The sequence below is a fragment of the Macaca fascicularis genome, chromosome 12 (genome assembly GCF_037993035.2).
Source record: "Macaca fascicularis isolate 582-1 chromosome 12, T2T-MFA8v1.1".
Lineage (NCBI taxonomy): Eukaryota > Metazoa > Chordata > Mammalia > Primates > Cercopithecidae > Macaca > Macaca fascicularis.
Window position 1 is genome coordinate 101,962,067 of NC_088386.1, and position 21,497 is coordinate 101,983,563.

Sequence of the window (21,497 nt, forward strand, 5' to 3'; positions counted from 1 at the left end):
ATCTGAATGCAGTATTCTCTTACCCACAACCATATGAAGTCTACACATATTCACTAAGAGTATTATGTAAAATACAAAATTGAGATTATAGGCGTAAGCCACCGTGCCTGGCCAATGGTTTTCTTTTTTTAAACAGCTCTTAAAAGGAAAAGTTTCTGCCTATGATACTTACAAAGAATAAAAATTTAAAGACATAATTATTAAAAACTCATCTTTCCAAATTTGAATATTTTGCTTCACATTTCCAGCACCAAACTCAAACTCACAACTTATGAAAAATTACTTTTAAATCAAAACTTTACTATTGGCCAGGCATAGTGGCTCACACCTATACTCTCAGCACTGTGGGAGGCCAAGGTGGGCGGATTTATTGAGCCTCAGGAGTTCAGGATCAGCCTGGGGAACAAAAAAGTATGAAAATTAGTCGGGCATGGTGGTGCATGCCTGTAGTCCCAGGTACTCAGGAGGCTGTGATCACCTGAGCCCAGGGAGGTCAAGACTGCATGGAGCTGTGATTGTGTCATACACTCCAGCCTGGGTGACAGAGTGAGACCCTGCCTCTAAACAAACAAACCTGAGCTTTACATCATCAATATTTTTAAGCACTCCCTGCTTTTAGCTACTACATTTCCTTAAGACTTACCTTATATCTATTAAGTACCTTTGTGTTTTTCCTTTATGTTTTTTAGGTATAACTATAAAGCCTTTATTACATAGAAAGAGCTGCTGAAAAAGCTGTTCCAAGAACAGAAAAGAGGGCAAAAATTAAATAGATGGTAAAGATAACTAATTGCTGCTATTTTTAAATGCTACCTAATTTTAAATATTCAATAAAAGTCACAGCAATAAGATTTCATCACTAACCTAAAGCTTCTTAACATATGTTTTCCTCAATTATACTTTAAAAGAGATCTTCTTTCCTAGTCAGTGATGTTTGTTACCTTTCATTCATTTCAAATCAGCACTGTACTCATTAAAAGGAGTAAACTAATCTTACAGGAAAAAGTACTATAAAAGTGTAAAACTGTGTAACTGTCTTAGAAGACTAAAAACAGATTTTAATAATGTGATTTGATTTTGTCCATCAATGAGTGTTATAGCTCCTTCTTAGAAGCTACCAAGAACCACCTGAGGGATCAGAATTCTATTAACAAAATATAATTAAGTGACAGACACTGGAGGAACCTGCTATTTGCTAACAATTTTGCTTATTTTTTGTGATTTTTGAATAAAACAGGAACAATTATTCAGAGGATGTCATGAAAATTATAAGTTACATAAAATTATTTTAAACATTAAATAGTTATGGTTTCAAAAGTAATTCACTTGATTTAAAAATGAAATATATAGCCCCAAATTAGGATGCACTTTTTCAATGCACATTCCATTTAGTTGAAAGGATACGTTGGAAACAATGTCTGGTGAATGGAAGGGCTTTGTTAGTGCACTGTTCACCCTTCACGGTTCCACTGCATGCTGCTGGTTCCACCTCCCTCAACTTGGTCCGGCTTATGCTAAGGAGAGAAAACCACAAAATTAATTTTTAAAAAATGCTTTAAGAATCCAGGGTAATTTTTTAACATGATGTCACAGCTCTGTAACACTCTCATTATAGTATTTATAACATCTACAGCCACTAAATAAAATGCAAATGTGAGTTAAAGAAACACGGTATTACAATTACCAGTTGTGTTATTTCCCTAATCTTCTGACATTCAAAGTAAATAATTACATCACAATATGTTTCAAGTATGTCTGTTTTTTTTTTTTTTTTAAGTGATGTTTTATTTCCCTTTTCTTCACAAAGAGGCAGTAGAGAAAAGTGATGAAGAACATGAGAGAAGAATCAGAAAGACCTAGTTCTAAATCTCAGCTCTGCCTCTTACTAGCTGTGTGACTACGGGCATGTTGGTAGGCCTCATTTAAGCCTCAATTTTCTCATCTGTGAAGTAGAGACAATAAGGTACCTTGAGCTGGCAGGGTTGTTGGAAGCATAAAAAGATTAAGCACATCTAAACCACTTATATACAGTATATAGTATTACACAGTAAACAGTCAGTGGTTGTTAGTCATGACTATGATTATCACCACTATTAGGAATTGATTGCCTCATGCTGCTAAACCCATAAATCTGCAAAAAACTCTTCATCTCAAACATGGGGAAGAGGATACTGAGATGCAGAAATGGCTGAGTGGCTTTTATCCTCCAAGGTGAACTCACTTTAGATCCATTTTTTAAAATTTTCTATTATATGTGCAATCCTTGTTTCATTAAATTTTATCTCCACTTTGTACACTTAATGTTTAAATATTTCAACTTATTTAAAATCTTATGAATAAGCAATGTATTCACATGAATCCATAAAAAAAATGAAAGAACGCTACGCAGTGAAGAAGCGACTTCTCGCCCTTGCCCCCTAATTTGCCAGCCCCCACTCCCTCTATAATATGTATTCATTTTATTAGTTTGCAGATCCTTCCAGTTTCTTTACACAAACATATAAAAACACAAATAAGTAACATTTAAATTCTCAGAAGTGGGCCAGGTGCAGTGGTTCACACCTGTAATCCCAGCACTTTGGGAGACAGAGGAGGGCTCCCAAAATCAAAAAGGATCACTTGAGCCCAGGAGTTTGAGACCAGTCTGGGCAACACAGGGAGACCCCCATCTCTATTAAAAAAAGAAAAGAAAAAAGACAATTCTTAGAAGTACAAAACCTATCCTATCTACGTGACTCTATAAAGCATCACAAACCATTAGGCCTTTACAAGTCTGAGTATGAAGAAAAAAATCTACTTAACGTACCAAGTTCAAGTCAGATATCACAAACAAAAAATCTTTTGAGCTGTTTGTTTCTAGTATCTTTCTCAGGGTTTCAAAGGAATGATTTACACTAATTAGGTTAAGGCCACACAGAATCTAAATTACATATGAATTCACACAAAATATAAATAATACTTCTACCATAGTTATTAATTTCACACAAACACTGTTTATATGTCCATGGTGCTGCCTTAAAACCTGCCTTAACTAAGATTTCTGCAAGATTTGTCAGGATTATAAGAGTAGGGAAGTGGATCATAGAACTAAACAGTTTATTCCTAATAGTTTATCATTTATTTAAAAAGTTTGCATTAAATTTAGCCCTATAAAAAGAATATATAATTTCAAATAAATAAACCCTTACTATTCTGGCAGCTAAGCTCAAATTCTCTTGGTCTAGATTTAAACAGAAGGGTCTCTATATTAAAGGGATACTTCTCTTTTTTTATTTTGAGACAGAGTTTTGCTCTGTTGCCCAGGCTGGAGTGCAATGGTGTGATCTTGGCTGACTGCAACCCCCGCCTCCGGGGTTCAGGTGATTCCCCTGACTCAGCCTCCTGAGTAGCTGGGATTACAGGTGCCTGCCACCACGCCTGGTTAATTTTTTGTATTTTTAGTAGGGATGGGGTTTCACTAAGTTGGCCGGGCTGGTCTTTAACTCCTGACCTCAGGTGATCCACCCACCTCAGCCTCCCAAAATGCTGGGATTACAGGCATGAGCCACCCACCCTGCCTAAAGGGATAATTTTCATTAAACACTCTAATAAACTGCTCAGCTATCTTCAAAGACTAGTGTACAATACATTCCCTTATTTTCTTTATTCTAAACTTGCAAAATAACTATTGATTTCATTTTTTAAAATTGCCTTATGTTTCAGCAACCCCATGGACAAATAAAGGTAAAAATGGCCAGACACGGTGGCTCACATCAGTAAATCCCAGAACTTTGGGAGGCTGAGGTGGGTGGATCACGAGGTCAGAAGTTCAAGATCAGCCTGGCCAACATAGTGAAACCTCGTATCTACTAAAAATATAAAAAATTTAGCCGGGCGTGGTGGCGGGCACCTGTAATCCCAGCTACTTGGGAGGCTGAGGCAGAAGAATCACTTGAACCCGGGAGGTGGAGGTTGCAGTGAGCCGAGATCGCACCATTGCACTCCGGCCTGGGTGACAGAGCAGAACTCCACCTCAGAAAAAAAAAAAAAAAAAAAAATGTAAAAATGCTTGATGTAATGTTAGATATATTTTATTATCCAAATAAGCCCAAGAAAACAAAGGGAATTACCAAAACTTTTTCATGTTTTTCACATTTAAAAAATCTACTACAGGATTCCCCTTGACGTACTCTATTGCATCCCCCATAAATGATGTTTTCATACAAACAACATTAGTCACTGTATGATTGTGAGCTGCAAGATACTTAATTTTGGTTCACATACTTGAAGCTATTTCAATGGCTTATTCCACTTACTCATCAATAAATACGACAAAGTTATTTGATAGGAAAAACTAACATTATTTAGCTTGTATACAAACTATATCTTATTTTACTGAGAAGGAGTCTCCCTCTGTCACCCAGGCTGGAATGCAATGGTGCAATCTCAGCTCACTGCAAGTTCTGCCTTCCAGGTTCAAGCAATTCTCCCACAGCAGCCTCCTGAGTAGCTGGGACTACAGGTGCATGCCACCACGCCCAGCCACCATGCCTGGCCAACAAACTGTATTTTAAAGGATCCAGGCCGGGCGCGGTGGCTCATGTCTGTAATCTCAGCACTTTGGGAGGCCAAGGCAGGCAGACTACCTTAGGTCAGTTGTTCGAGACCAGCTTGGCCAACATGGTGAAACCCTGTCTCTACTAAAAATACAGAACAATTAGCCAGATGTGGTTGAAGGGTGCCTGTAATCCCAGCTACTCGGGAGGCTGAGGCAGGAGAATCACTTGAGCCCGGGAGGCGAAGATTGCAGGGAGCTGAGACAGCGCCATTGCATTCCAGCCTGGGCAACAAGAGTAAAACTCCATCTCAAAAAACTGAAAAATTAATAAACGGTCCACATTAGAAGGCAGCCATTAAACTTTTAATTTCTAAAATATGTAATGCCAACCTTTTATATATCTTTTTTTTGAAACTGGGACTTTGATACCAAAAATATCAAATAGAGGGCAGCATGCAACTAAAAGTTGACTTTCGTGACCCTAGAATATAATGTAATATAAAAAGCTGCCGGCCAGGCACAGTGGCTCATGCCTGTAATCCTACCACTTTGGGAGGCCTGTGGAGGGCAGATCAGGTCAGGAGTTCATGACCAGCCTAGCCAACATAGTGAAACCCTGTCTCTACTAAAAATACAAAAAATTAGCCAGGCATAGTGGCGTGTGCCTGTAGTCCCAGCTACTCAGGAGGCTGAGGGAGAAGAATCGCTTGAACCCAGGAGGCGGAGGTTGTGGTGGGCTAAGATTGTGTCACTGCACTACAGCCTGGGCAACAGAGTGAGACTCATCTTTAAAAAAAAAAAAAAAGGCTGCCAATCACCAAAGAATGATTATGATACATTGTTACATGATTATCAGCCATACATTGGCCCATAAACTTTTCACTAATCATGGGTAACACAACCAAATATCATTCAATCAATCTGAAAACTGTAACAGGGTCCATCTTGGTGCTTGTTTGTTGTGGCAGTTATCATTCATGTTTTTTAAATATCGCTGACGTCACTTTGGAAGATGTTCTGAAAATAACCAGCTAAGAATCGTAGATATATACAGTTTTCCATACAAATGCCAAATTTTTCCAAACTCATTGTATAGTCTTTTACATCTCTGACAAGATCATAATAATATATTAGACTCAGCGTACATATTTACATACAAATTGGTTCATGCTGGACAATTCTACTAAAAGTATACACCTGAAAGCATTATATCATATAAATGTTAGATATCATTATTTTATAACCTGTGTCAAACTGAGTAAATTCCTTCAACAAATAGAGAACAGACCTTCATTTATTCAATTATATTCACTCATTCATCAATACTGGAGATTTAGGAACAAACTTGTTCCTGCTCTCATGGAAATTACTGTCTAGCATGAGAGACAGACATTAATATAGGTATAAAATTCTACAATTAAACAGAATACAGAGCACAGTAGGCATACATAGTAGAGGGAACCTATCATAGTCCAGGGAATCAGGGAATGTATCTCTAAGAAGATAAGTCTCTGAGTAAGCTGAGACCTGAAGGATGTTCTAGAACAGATACTAGATCCAGAGGACTGAGAGGTCTAGGAGTCAGGCAAGATGATTTGGGTGTAAGGGAAGAGTAGGCTGCAGCCATTACATATGGTATGTTAGATACTTCAAACAACTGCAACCTGTTCCACTTTTGGAAAACTCTTAAGGGCACAGTGCATCCATGTGAGATATGCAACTGAAAATTAAGTCACTTTATTACAACAAATGAAAAGCAAAATACACAACACTAAAAATATCAAAAAAAGGCATATAAGTAATATGACCAACAGCTACAAAATAAAGGTTATATTTTAACACTTTGTTTTATTTATTTATCTTTTTCTTGTTGTTTGAGACGGAGTCTTGCTCTGTCACCTAGGCTGGAATATGGTGTTCACAATCTCGGCTCACTGCACCTCTGCCTCCTGGGTTCAAGCGATTCTCCTGCCTCAGCCTCCTGAGTAGCTGGGACTACAGGCGCCTACCACCATGCCCAGCTAATTTTTGTGTTTTTAGTGGAGACAAGGTTTCACTATATTGGCCAGGCTGGTCTCAAATGCCCGACCTTGTGACCTGCCCACCTCACCCTCCTAAAGTGCTGGGATTACAGGCGTGAGCCATAGCACCCGGCCAATACTTCGTTTTAAAACCTTCTTATTTCCTCAACTGCCTTATGATCGTTACATAAAAATGAGACCATACAAACTAAGAATTTTTTTGTTTTATCAATAATCCCACCATCTAGAATATTTTGGTACATAAATTCCTAAATTTTTTCTCTCTATATATACTAAAAGTTGTCATATGAAAATATAGTAACTGGCCAAGCACGGTAGCTCACACCTGTAATCCCAGCACTTTGGGAGACCAAGGCAGGTGGATCACCTGAGGTCAGGAATTCCAGATCAGCCTGGACAACATGGCGAAACTCCATTTCCACTAAAAACACAAAAATTAGCTGGGCGTGGTAGTGAGCGCCTGTAATCCCAGCTACTCAGGAGGCTGAGGCAGAAGAATCACTTGAACCTGGGAGGCAGGGGCAGCTGAGATCGCACCATTGCACCACAGCCTAGACAAGAAGAACGAAACTCCGTCTCAAAAAAAAAAAAAAAAGAAAGAAAATGTAATAACTAAAAAGTGTGAAATAGGCTGGTCCATGTGCAGTGGTGTTTACAAGTAATTTATCACAACCAGTTACAGATTTCTTTCTTCCTTCTCCACTCCCACTGCTTCACTTGACTAGCCTTAAAAGAAAAAACATTTTTTAAAATGTGTGAAATAATAAAAAATAGCTGGGTGCAGTAGCTCACACCTGTAATCCCAGCACTTTGGGAGGCCAAGGAGGGCGGATCACAAGGTCAGGAGATTGAGACCATCCTGGTTAACACGGTGAAACTCTGTTTCTACTAAAAACACAAAAAATCAGCGGGGGGTAGTGGTGGACACCTATAGTGCCAGTCACTCGGGAGGCTGAGGCAGGAGAATGGCACGAACCCAGGAGGCGGAGCTTGCAGTGAGCTGAGATCCCACCACTGCACTCCAGCCTGGGCAACAGTGAGACTCTGTCTCAAAAAAAAAAAAAATAAATAAATAAATAATAAGTAATAAACTCAACAAAGAAGCTGGCCTTCTATCAGGAGGTTGAGGCTGTAGTGACCCATGATCACGCCACTGCATTCTAGCCTGGGCGACAGACGGAGACCTTGTCTGAACAACAACGAAAAGAATCAGAATTGAACTTTACTTCCTTAAAGTAAGACAATATTTTGAATTTTTTTTTTTGGAAAGCAGTCCCACTCTATAGCCCAGGCTGGAGCACAGTGGCATGATCTCTGCCCGCTGCAACCTCCTCCTCCCGGGCTAAAGCCATCCTCCCACCTCACCATCCCTAGTAGCTGGGACTACAGGCACACGCCACCACACCTGGCTAATTTTTGTATTTTTTAGTAGAGATGGGGTCTCACCACGTTGTCCAGACTAATCTCAAATTCCTGACCTCGAGTGATCTACCCACCTCAGCCTACCAAACTGCTGGGATTACAGGTGTGAGCCACTGCGCCCAGCCATGTTTTGAAATTTTAAAATTCAATTTAGTGTTTTAAATGTGTATTTCAGTTAAAAGTAATAACCAGGAGGGGCAGTGGCTCATGCCTGTGATCCCAGCACTTTGGGAGGCCAAGGTAGGCAGATCGCCTGAGGTCAGGAGTTCAAGACCAGCCCGGCCAACATGGTGAAAGCCCATCTCTACTAAAAATACAAAATTGGCTTGGCATGATGGCAGGCACCTGTAATCCCAGCTACTTGGGAGGCTGAGGCAGGAGAATCGCTTGAACCAGGGAGGTGGAGGTTGCCATGAGCCAAGATTGTGCCACTGCACTCCAGCCTGGGTTACACAGAAAGGCTCCATCTCAAAAAAATTGGAAAAAAAAAAAAAAAGAAAAATAACCATAATTAAAATATATATAAAAAACAAAATTCTGTTATATAAATATGTATTTATATATACACAACAGATACTACATATATTTATTTATATAGGAGATATTTTATGTTTATATATATATGACAGAATTCTGTAATCAGTTTAGAAAATATAACTTTGGATTTTTGAAACATTTTATATAAACATTTAATATAAACTAAGGTATTACTGTACTAAGGTTTTCACCATTACCACCAAAACGGTAATATGCCAAAATTTCTAAAATATCAGATAACTCTACATTTCCGATATACAGATTTTCATGAATGGAATATTATATAAACATGATGAATCATGTTTTCAAAAGAATCTTGAAGAACACAGGGAAATGGCTACAGTATACTTTTGAGGGAAAACTAGAAAACTCAAACTATTGTCATGAGAATTAATGTAATTAATTAATAATTAAGACTTAATGTCATGAGAAAGTGGTCATAATTCAGTGATAAACGAACAAAAGCATTTATGGAAATAAACGAAAATAATGTAGAGAACATGATCTCAATTTTGCTTTTTAATATAAACACATGGCTCAGTGGAAAATTTATACACACACACACACACACACACACACACACACACAAAGACTAGAAGGAAACAGAATCAAAATGTTAACAGTGCTCATTCTGTCTTGTGAATGACAACATGAAGATTTTTCCCTTCTTATTTGTGTATTTTTAAAATTTTCCACAATAAACAAGTATCTGCATTATAAACAGAAGGAATTTTTTCTTAAAAAAAAAATCAATGTAATAAAATACTTACACAAATAATCTGTGAGGTAATGTAAATATTAACAGAAAACAGACTGAAAAGGCCAGCTACAGTGGCTAACACCTCTAATCCCATTCTAATCCCAACACTTGAGACCAGCCTGGGCAATATAGGGAGACTCTCATCTCTACAAAAAAATTTTTTAATCAGCTGGGTACGCTTTCACGTGCCTATAGTCCCAGCTACTCAGGAGGCTGAGGTGGGAGGATCATTTGAGCTCAGCAGTGAGTTATGATCGCACCACTGCACTCCACCCTGGGCAACAGAGCAAGACCCTGTCTCTAAAAACAAAAAACGAAAACCAACACTGAAAAGAAACTCAAATAACACAAGTAAATAAACATAAAATACTACTTTTGTAGTTAAAAATCTATAAATGTTACTTTTAAATAACATGAAATTTCTAAGCATTGTATTTTTTTTTTAAGCCAGGTAACATTCTCAAATCTTTAATGAATAAATTCTAATCAAACTTCAGCAAACTTTTAGCAATGCTTTAATTTTATTGTTAGCTCATGGCAGTATTATTTTGACACCTGCAGCACTTTAACAAAGCAAGAAAACCAAAACACGATGCTTAAATGTTTGCGACTTAGTGGCCATCTCCCATTGTGCCTCAACTATCCTCTCACAAAATAAAGAAAGCAAACTGAGATGAGTCCCTTAAGAATAGGTTGCTGTGGCTCTAACCTGGTTCGACTGCATGCAGCTCTCCGCAGTTCTTGTATTAACTGACCAGTGCATTCTGGTTCTTTACTGGCCGCCTGCAGCAAAGCTTTCCTAAATGTATGCCGGCATTTCTTTTGACGAGATTCTGCCCGCTCCAGGCGGCACAGGTGCTTATATTTCTGCTGAAAGTAAGTGCAAAGTTGGGTCACCCTGGAGCTCCTACTCTCCGCATCATCATCATCTGACCTGGAAAGTGCAGGGAGAGAAATGAAAAACTGGTTACACATTAGGCTCGTTTTAGACAGGGGAAAAGAGAATTAGGAACTGTGGCCGAATGCACAGGTTTAAAACTTTTGTGGCATGTGAGCACATACTTCACACAATTAAAGTAAGAGAATTCCAATAGAGCTGAAATAAGTACAGTATTTCAACAATAAGGACAGAGTTAATCCAGTGCTTTCAGAAACAGCCTTCTTAGCGTGGCATCGGTAGACGCTTAATATGCCAGTGTCTTCTAAATTTTAAGTGATTACAGACTCTAGAGGAAAAAATTCATTTCTTTACCTTTACTTACTAAAATGTCTGAGTAAATGACATGACAGTTATGAGGAAACAAACAGCATAATTTCATAAAAGACAGGTCATACCAGAAATAGGGCAGCGAATTCTAACAGCTTATTATCTAAGAGCTGCCCTTTTAAACATTCTGGTTTTTAACTACCTTTTTCTTGCTAACCACCTAAAGAAACTTGGTTGTAGGGATAGCATCGATTCTACCACTTTTTTTTTTTTTTTGCGGGGTGGAGATAGTCTCGCTGGAGTGCAGTTCATGTGATCTCGGCTCACTGCAAGCTCCACCTCCCGCCACCACGCCAGCTAATTTTTTTGTATTTTTAGTAGAGACGGCATTTCACCATGTTAGCCAGGATGGTCTCGATCTCCTGACCTCGTGATCCGCCTGTCTCGGCCTCCCAAAGTGCTGGGATTACTGGCGTGAGCCATCGCGCCCAGCTTTCTACCATGTATTTTTTTTTAACTATGGAAGTATCCTAGACAGCATTTAATAAGTCAGGGATTACATACAGGATTTTCCATCACATGCTAATAATGTGATTAACTGGTGTCCTGGCTAAATGCTAGGTGGAAGTGATGCTGAAGGAACATCTAAGCTCAACGAGAAAGAGTGCTGAGGTTAGTTAGCAATGTCTACCACCAGCAAGGTCTAAAAGGCCACTTTTTTATGGAACAAATGTGATCTTACTTTTTACCGTTAGGGATAATGCACTCTGGACTTGAAAACTGACCTGTTATTTTAGCTTCTTTCTCTTCTATCATAAGTAAATACCACACATGTGACACCATGGACCATATATTATCTTACCAATCTTCTGCTATTCATTGCTTGGTTTCTCTTAAGTGATATTATTATTTTTTCCTTCAGCATAGCCTATAACAGCCTACTTTATAAATTTCTACTTAGTATCTCTCCTAAGAAGCACATTCTCATCAGTATAGTTTTTACTACAGATCTACAAATGGAAGGATTTTACTTCAATCTTTTCATTTACTCAACATTCAACATTTACTGTTTATCTATTATGCTCAGCACTACAGAAGAGAGACCAACATTTCCAAGAGTTTGCAATGCAATTTAGACAAGATAAACACTTACCAAAAGTTAAAACAATTCAAAAAAGAATAAAATCAGTAACAAAAACAGTGGGGCAGACAGGCCAATGATTCAAACATCTGACCACAAATCAGAAAAATCTGTGAGCACTTAAAAGTTTCAGACTCCTAGGAGCTACCCGAAATCTACTAAGACAGAAATCTCCATGGTATAGGGCCCAGGATTCTTCATTTTGAATTCTTCCCTGACCTCTGACAGAAGGTCTACACTTGCGAGTTCTCGTAGAGCTAGCAAGTGTGATAAATATCTTTCACACAAGACAGAAAACAGTAAAGTATCACAACAGAGGTCAGGGTAAGGTGTTACTGAAGTTCACTGGAAAGAAAGCTGGAAGGCCTGGATGCAGTGGCTCATGCCTGTAATCCCAGCACTTTGGGAGGCCAAGGTGGGCAGATCACTTGAGGTCAAGAGTTCTACTAACATGGCAAAACCCTGTCTCTACTAAAAATATAAAAAGTACCCAGGTGTAGTGGTGTATTCCTATAATCCCAGCTACTCAGGAGGCTGAGGCAGGAGAACCATTTGAACCTGAGAGGTGGAGGTTGCAGGAAACTGAGACAGCAACAGTGCACTCCATCCTGGGTGACAGAGCAAGATTTTGCCTCAACAAAATAAATAAATAAATAAATAAATAACTCTGCTGGAAGAAAAGAAAGGCTTTGCAGAGGAGGTGACAGCAGAAATGAACCCTGAAGAAAGAGGACCTCACACAAATAGAAAACGTAAGCCAAGATACAGAGATAGGATGGTGAAGGGCAAGAATGTAAGTAGCTTGGTGTGGCTAAGGTAAGGGGTCTATAAGGGAATAATGATAGGTAAGGTTAGCTTTCTAAACTTAAATATCAAATTAAAGAGTTTAACCTTTATTCCATAGGCAAAGCAGGAGACTTGTAATTTTTTAAATTTTGCACTCCTAACTGCTAAGCTTTGTAATTGTTAAGAAAACACAATAACAGAGGTGTGCCATGACAACGATCACAGTCAGCAGCAGATATAAAATCAATGGAAGAAGAGAGAGAAGAGTAAAACTCCGGGAAAGAGATAACAAGGATCCATGCTAGGATGGAAGGAGGAGGACTGGAGAGCGTGAGGCAATCTGCATGCATAAAGACATGTATAAAGACAAGCTTTGTCAGCTGGCAAGGACCAGGGAAGGGACAATAAGCAGGCAGCAGTTTCCACCAGCAAAGACTGGGAAGAAGAACAGTAACATAATGTATAAAACAAGGAACTAAAAATACAAAAAAATTAGCTTGTCATGGTGGTGCATGCCTGTAGTCCCAGCTACTTGGGAGGCTGAGGCAGGAGAATCACTTGAACCCAGGAGGCAGAGGTTGCAGTGAGCCAAGATCACAAGCCACTGCCCTCCAGCCTGGGCGACAGAACAAGACTCCATCTCAAAAACAAAACAAAACAAACAAACAAACAAAACATATAACAGCCATTATCATAATTGAACTAACTCACTTTGGTGACTCAGTATGAAGGATTAGAAAGTCAATGACTCAATGGCTCAGAATCTGCATAACTAGGAAAATAGAAGTCTCATTCATACAAAAAAGGAAAGGCAGGTCTTGAAGGGAAGGCAAAGCTTGGGTCGATAATCAGTTGCCAAAATTGTTACTTTAAAAAGATGCACCTGCGCCCCTGCCACTGCTATCACCACCTCAGTGTCACCTGGCTCCAGTCCCGCTCTTAGGACAGCACTGCCACAGCTGCATGGCCCTGCCTGCCTCCTGTGCTGCGCAGCCACTGCGTGTGCCCCAGATGGCGCTTCACCCCCAGGACTGGCTTAAAATAGCGAAGTGATCATCATCATGGCTGATGAGAGGCAGGACTGGATTGCAGCTCTGACAGACAGAGCAGAGTGCAGAGGCTTGCATAGTGAATTTTAGCTCCAGAACAACTGCAAGAACAAACCAGGAATCCCAAGAGGACCCACAGACCCTCTGAAGGAAGTGGACTGCTCCTGCAGGACCTGGAGACATTCCAAACACTGTGAGTGCCCAAACTGCAGAAGTAGGAAAGGGAGATCCTCTGCTCCGAACACACACCTGCGCTGGGGAAACTGAAGGTCTGGTTTACAGAAGTTTCCGACCTTACCTGGACTTGAGTCAATTTAGAGAGCTGAGCAAAATACAGGGGTAGAGGAAGCAGCGGGAAAGGTTCCGGGAGCTCACTGGTTCCCCAAGCAGGTCATTCCTGCCTGGCATCACAGAGATCTTTTGGGAGGGCAGTCAGAGGCATGGGGAAAATGCCACAGGGAGAAGGAAATCTCCAGCTGAACTTTGTAACAATCTGAACTGGGTGAGAAGCCTCCTGGCCAGAATGTGGGGGAGGCCACAAATCCTGTGTGCAGACTCCACAGGTGGGGAAAGAACCAAAGCCCTTTTCTTTCCCAGCTGGGAGGCAGGTAGCCTGGGGCAAGTTCTCAAGTCCTGCTCACCCACTGCCTGGAAACAGACTGGGCTATTAGGTGGGGCATGGTGGGAGTGAGGCTGGCCCTTCAGATTGTGTGGGAGCTGGGTGAGGTCTATGACTGCTGGCTTTCCCCCACTTCCCTGACAACCTACGTGATTCAGCAGAGGCAGCCATAATCCTCCTAAATACACAACTCCATTGACCTGGGAACCTTTGCCTAGACACATTGTCACCAGGTTATCCAAAGTTAAGACGAAGGAAAGAATCTTAAGAGCTGTGAAACAGAAGCACCAGGTAACCTATAAAGGAAAACCTATGAGATTAACAGCAGATTTCTCAAGAGAAACCCCACAAACTAGAAGGGATTGGGCCCTATCTTCAGCCTCCTTAAACAAAACAATTGTCAGCCAAGAATTTTGTATCCAGCAAAACTAAGCATCACATATGAAGGAAAGATACAGTCGTTTTTAGACAAACAAATGCTGAGAGAATTCACCATTACCAAACCACCACTACAAGAACTGCTAAAAGGAGCTCTAAATCTTGAAACAAATACTGGAAACACATCAAAACAGAATCTCTTTAAAGCACAAATCATATAGGACCTATAAAACAAAAATACACGTTAGAAAGTGAAACAAAAAACCAAAAACCAAAGCACACAGGCAACAAAGAGCACAATGAAAGCAATGGTACCTCATATTTCAATACTAACATTGAATGTAAATAGCCTAAATGCTCCACTTAAAAGATACAGAACCACAGAATGGATAAGAACCCACCAACCAACTATCTGCTGCCTTCAGGAGACTCACCTAACATATAAAGACTCACATAAACTTAAAGGCACAGAAAAAGGCATTTCATGCAAATGAACACCAAAAGCAAGCAGGGGTAGCTATTCTTATATCAGACAAAACAAACTTTAAAGCAACAGCAGTTAAAAGAGACAAAGAGGGATATTATATAATAGTAAAAGGCCTTGTCCAACAACTGCAGAATACACACGTTCTATTCAACAGCACACGGAACTTTCTCCAAGATAGAACCATATGCTAGGCCACTAAACGAGCCTCAGTAAATTTAAGAAAATTGAAATTATATCAAGCACTCTCTCAGACCACAGTGGAATAAAACTGGGAATCAACTCCAAAGCGAACCTTCAAAACCACGCAAATACGGGAAATTAAATAACCTGCTCCTGAAAGAGCATTGGGACAAAACCAAAATCAAGATGGAAATTTAAAAATTCTTCAAATTGAACAACAATAATGACACAACCTATCAAAACCTCTTGGATACAGCAAAGGCAGTGCTAAGAGGAAAGTTCATAGCCCTAAACGCCTATATCAAAAAGACTGGAAGAGCACAAACTGACATTCTAAGGTCACACACATCAAGGAAGCAGAGAAACAAGAACAAACTAAACCCAAACCCAGCAGAAGAAAGGAAATAACCAATATCAGAGCAGAACTAAACGAAACTGAAACAAACAAACAAAATACAAAAGATAAGTGAAACAAAAAGCTGGTTCTTTGAAAAGATAAATAAAATTGATAGGCCATTAGCAAGATTAACCAAGAAATGAAGAGAGAAAATCCAAATAACCTCAATAAGGAACAAAACAGGAGATGTTACAACTGATACCACTGAAATACAAAAGATCATTCAAGGCTACTATGAACACCTTTATGTACATAAACTAGAAAACCTAGAAGAGATAGATAAATGATAAATTCCTGGAAAAATACAACACTCCTAGCTTAAATCAAGAAGAATTAGATACCCTGAGCAGACCAATAACAAGCAGCAAGATTAAAATGGTAATTTAAAAATTACCAACAAAAACCATTCCAGGACCAGAATTATTCACAGCAGAATTCTACCAGACATTCAAAGAAGAATTAGTACCAATCCTTTTGACACTATTCCACAAGATAGAGAAAGAAGGAACCCTCCCTAATTCATTCTATGAAGCCAGCATCACCCTAATACCAAAACCAGGACATAACCAAAAAAGAAAACCACAGACCGATATCCCTGATGAACACAGATGCTAAAACCCTTAACAAAATATTAGCTAACCGAATCCAACAACTTATCAAAAAGATAATTCACCATGTCAAGTGAGTTTCATACCAGGGATGCAGAGATGGTTTAACATAAGCAAGTCAAGAAATATGATACACCACATAAACAGAATTAAAAACAAAAATCACCTGATCATCTCAATATATGCAGAAAAAGCATTTGAAAAAATCCAGCACCCCTTTATGATTAAAACTTTCAGCAAAATTGGCATACATGGGACATACCTCAATATAATAAAAGCCATCTATAACCCACAGCCAACAAAATACTGAATGGGGAAAAGTTTAAAGCATTCCCTCTGAGAACTGTAACAAGACAAGGATGCCCACTCTCACTACTCCTCTTCAACATAGTACTGGAAGTCCTAGCTGGAGCAATTAGATAAGAGAAAGAAATAAAGGGCATCCAAATCAGTAAAGAGGAAGTCAAACTGTCACTGTTTGCCGACGATCTGATCGTTTACCCTTGAAATCCATTAAGACTACAGAAAGCTCCTAGAACTGATAGAAGAATTCAGCAAAGTGTCTGGATACAAGATTAACATATGTAATCAGTAGCTCTTCTATATAGCAACAGCGACCAAGCAGAGAATCAAATCAAGAACTCAATCCGTTTTATAATAGCTGCAAAATAAAATAATAATAATAAAATACTTAGGATTATACCTAACAAAGGAGGCGAAAGACCTCTACAAGGAAAACTACAAAACGCTGCTGAAAGAAATCATGGATGACACAAACAAATGGAAACACATCCCATGCTCATGGATGGGTAGAATCAATATTGTGAAAATGACCATACTGCCAAAAGCAATCTACAAATTCAACATATTCCCAATCAAAATACCACCTCATTCTTCACAAAATTAGAAAAAACAATTCTAAAATTCCTAAGGAACCAAAAAAGAGCCCACATAGCCAACACAAGACTAAGCAAAAACAACAAATCTGGAAGCATCACACTACCTGATTTCCAACTATACTATAAGGCCACAGTCACCAAAAAAGCATGGTATTGGTATAAAAATAGGTACATAGACCAATGGAACAGAATAGAGAACCCAGAAATAAACTCAAATATTTACATCCAACTAATCTTTGACAAAGCAAACAAAAACATAAAGTGGAAAAAGAACACCCTTTCAACAAATGGTGCTGGGATAATTGGCTAGCCACGTGTAGGAGAATGAAACTGGATCCTCATCTCTCACCTTATACAAAAATCAACTCAAGGTCAATTAAGGACTTAAATCTAACACCTGAAACTATAAAAATTCTAACATTGGAAAAACACTTCTAGATATTGGCTTAGGCAAGGAGTTCATGACAAGAACCCAAAAGCAAATGCAGTAAAAGCAAAGATAAATAGCTGGGACATAATTAAACTAAAGAGCTTTTGCACAGCAAAAGGAACAGTCAGCAGAGTAAACAGACAACCCACAGAGTGGGAGAAACTCTTCACAATCTATATATCTGACAAAGGATATATAGATATTGATATATAGATATAACAATATATAGATATTGTTAATATCCAGAATTGACAACGAACTCAAATCAGTAAGAGGAAAACAAACAATCCCAATAAAAAGTGGGCTATGTTCAGCTGGGCGCAGTGGCTCGTGCCTGTAAGTCCAGCATTTTGGGAGGCCAAGGCAGGCGGATCACGAGGTCAAGAGATCGAGACCATCCTGGCTAACACGGTGAAACCCTGTCTCTACTAAAAATACAAAAAATTAGCCAGGCATGGTGGTGGGCGCCTGTAGTCCCAGCTACTTGGGAGGCTGATGCAGGAGAATGGCGTGAACCCAGGAGGCAGAGCTTGCAGTAAACCGAGATGGCGCCACTGCACTCCAGCCTGGGCAACAGAGTGAGACTCCATCTCAAAAAAAAAAAAAAAAAAAAAAAAAAAAAGTGGGCTAAGGACATGAATAGACAATTCTCAAAAGAAGTTGAACAAATGGGCAATAAACATATGGAAAAATGCTCAACATCACTAATTGCAAATTTGATTTGCAGGGAAATGCAAATTAAAACCACAATGCGATACCATCTTACTCCTGCAAGAATGGCCATAATCAAAAAATCAAAAATCAGTAGATGTCGGCATGGATGTGGTGATCAGGGAATACTTCTACACTGCTGGTGGGAATGTAACTAGTACAGCCACTATGGAAAACAGTGTGGAGATTCCTTAAAGAACTAAAAGAAGAACTCCCATTTGACCCAGCAGTCCCACTACCAGGTATCTACCCAGAGGAAAAGAAGTCATTATGCGAAAAAGATACTTGCACACACATTTATAGTAGCACAATTCGCAACTGCAAAATCATGGAACCAACCCAAATGCCCATCAGTCAACAAGTGGATAAAGAAAACTGTGGTGTGTGTATATATATGTGTGTGTGTGTGTGTGTGTGTGTGTGTGTGTGTGTGTGTGTGTGTGTGTGTGTGTGTGATGGAATACTACTCAGCCATAAAAAGGAATGAATTAATGGCATTTGCAGTGACCTGAATGAGACTGGAGACTATTATTCTAAGTGAAGTAACTCAGAAATGGAAACCCAAACATCCTATGTTCTCACTGATATGTGAGAGCTAAGCTATGAGGACCCAAAGGCATAAGCAAGATACACTGGACTCTGGGGACTTGGGGGGAAGGGAGGAAGAGGAACAAGGGATAAAAGACTACAAATAGGGTGCAGTGAATACTGATCAGGTGATGGGTTCACCAAGATCTCACAAATCGCCACTGAAGAGCTTACTCATGTAACCAAATACCACCTGGACCCCAATAACCTATGGAAAACGGAAAAAATAAAAATAAAAAAGATGCTATTACTGTAGAATGGAAGGACTAAATCAGTGCTTCTCAAGTTAAGTGCGGAAAGACGCACTTGAATGCTGAGGCATGTTACATGATTACACAATTTTCTAAAGCTTATTCATAATTTCCACACTTATTCTATCACAGACCAGTAATAAGCAGTTTGTAGACTGACACAGGTCCACAGGCCAACCCTTGCAAGGACATAATTTAGGGCCGGGCGCGGTGGCTCACGCCTGTAATCCCAGCACTTTGGGAGGCCGAGGCGGGCAGATCACAAGGTCAGGAGATCGAGACCACGGTGAAACCCCGTCTCTACTAAAAATACAAAAAATTAGCCGGGCACGGTGGCGGGCGCCTGTAGTCCCAGCTACTCAGGAGGCTGAGGCAGGAGAATGGCGTAAACCCAGGAGGCGGAGCTTGCAGTGAGCCGAGATCGCGCGCCACTGCACTCCAGCCTGGGCGACAGAGCGAGACTACGTCTCAAAAAACAAAAAACAAAAAACAAAACAAAAAAAAAGGACATAATTTAGAACATCTCCAGGATGCTTCCCACTTCTAAGATCAATGACAACGATATTTCAAACCTGGTTGCTGATGAAGAGTAGGAAACAGAAGAGAAAGGCCAGTTTCCCTTCATTTAGCAGTGACAAAACCTGGTACCTAGTGCATTCTCAGTATGTGTTTGTTTCCTTCCTTCTTTAACTTTCCATATCTGTGAAATGAGATACACCTAGCCTACCCCCCAAGATTGTTAAGAAAAAGGAGAGAAATGATACCTGTGAAGTGACAATATAAATACAGATATTGTTATTACTAAAATGTTATTAACAACCCTACAGAGCAGCAAATTCTACACCTGATATTCTAAGATTCCAGGCTTGTCCATAATCTCAAGGCATGACATGAACTTCTCCAAATGAAATTCATTTTAATTTACTTTATAAGACAACCAAACAGCAAAATGGTAATACCTCTAATAAAAACAGGAGAATCAGAAAGAGGCATACATATTAAGAAAAATATTGGCCGGGCGCGGTGGCTCAAGCCTGTAATCTCTGCACTTTGGGAGGCCGAGACGGGCGGATCACGAGGTCAGGAGATCGAGACCATCCTGGCTAACACGGTGAAACCCCGTCTCTACTAAAAAATACAAAAAACTAGCCGGGCGAGGTGGCGGGCGCCTGTAGTCCCAGCTACTAGGGAGGCTGAGGCAGGAGAATGGCGTGAAACTGGGAGGTGGAGCTTGCAGTGAGCCGAGATGGTGCCACTGCACTCCAGCCTGGGCGACAGAGCGAGACTCCCTCTCAAAAAAAAAAAAAAAAAAAAGAATGAGTTTAGTTTTAGAAATGCTGAATTTAAGGTATTGACCAAATACGTGATGAGAAATATCCAACAAGCAGTTCAAACTCAAAAGATTTATCGTTAGACATGAGTAAAAGATTTAGGAGTCATTCAGGCCGGGCGCGGTGGCCCACACCAGTAATCCCAGCACTTTGGGTGGGCGAGGTGGGAGGATCAGGAGGTCAGGAAATCGAGACCATCCTGGCTAACACTGTGAAACCCTGTCTCTACTAAAATAACTGGGCATGGCGGCAGGCGCCTATAGTCCCAGCTACTCCAGAGGCTGAGGCAGGAGAATGGCGTGAACCCGGGAGGCGGAGCTTGCAGTGAGCCAAGATCATGCCACTGCACTCCAGCCTGGGTGACAGTGCAAGACTCCGTCTCAAAAAAAAAAAAAAAAAAAAAAAAAAAAACAGATTTGGGAGTCATTCACAAAAAGGTAACAAGTAAACCCAGTTAGAATGGCTATCATTAAAAAGACATAAAATAACAGATAATGGCTACGAAGTGGAGAAACGGGAACTCTTATACACTGTTGGTGGGAATCTAAATTAGTACAACCTCTATGGAAAACAGTATAAAGATTTCTCAAAGTAAAAATATAACTATAGGCCGGGCGCGGTGGCTCACGCCTGTAATCCCAGAGCTTTGGGAGGCCGAGGCGGGCGGATCACAAGGTCAGGAGATCGAGACCACGGTGAAACCCTGTCTCTACTAAAAATACAAAAAATTAGCCGGGCGCGGTTGTGGGCGCCTGTAGTCCCAGCTACTCAGGAGGCTGAGGCAGGAGAATGGCGTGAACCCGGGAGGTGGAGCTTGCAGTGAGCCGAGATCGCGCCACTGCACTCCAGCCTGGGCGACAGAGCGAGACTCCGTCTCAAAAAAATATATATATATATATAACTATAGAACTACCATTCAATCCAGCAATCCCATTACCAGGTATCTACTCAAAGGAAAATAAGTCAATGTATCAAAATTATATCAGCACTCATATGTTTATAACAGCACTATTCAGAATCACAAAGAATAGAATCAACCTAAGTGTCCATCAGTGGACAAATGGATAAAGAAAATGTGTTGCATGTATACACAATAGAATGCTATTGAGCCCAAAAAAAGAACAAAATCATGTCTTT

The 21,497-nt window shown here is 40.0% G+C and overlaps 1 protein-coding gene across 5 annotated transcripts in view; it reads right to left on the reverse strand.

Moving 5' to 3' along the window:
* INO80D (INO80 complex subunit D) overlaps nucleotides 1-21,497 on the reverse strand; it is a 95,658-nt gene that overhangs the window by 24,918 nt on the left and 49,243 nt on the right. For all 5 annotated transcript variants that reach the window (XM_005574035.4, XM_015432623.4, XM_015432621.4 and 2 more), the window contains exons 6-7: nucleotides 10,008-10,232; nucleotides 1,405-1,514 (exon numbers count right to left, since the gene is read on the reverse strand). In XM_005574035.4, coding sequence (XP_005574092.1) covers nucleotides 1,405-1,514; nucleotides 10,008-10,232 — 335 coding nt within the window. The remainder of the gene's footprint in view (nucleotides 1-1,404; nucleotides 1,515-10,007; nucleotides 10,233-21,497) is intronic.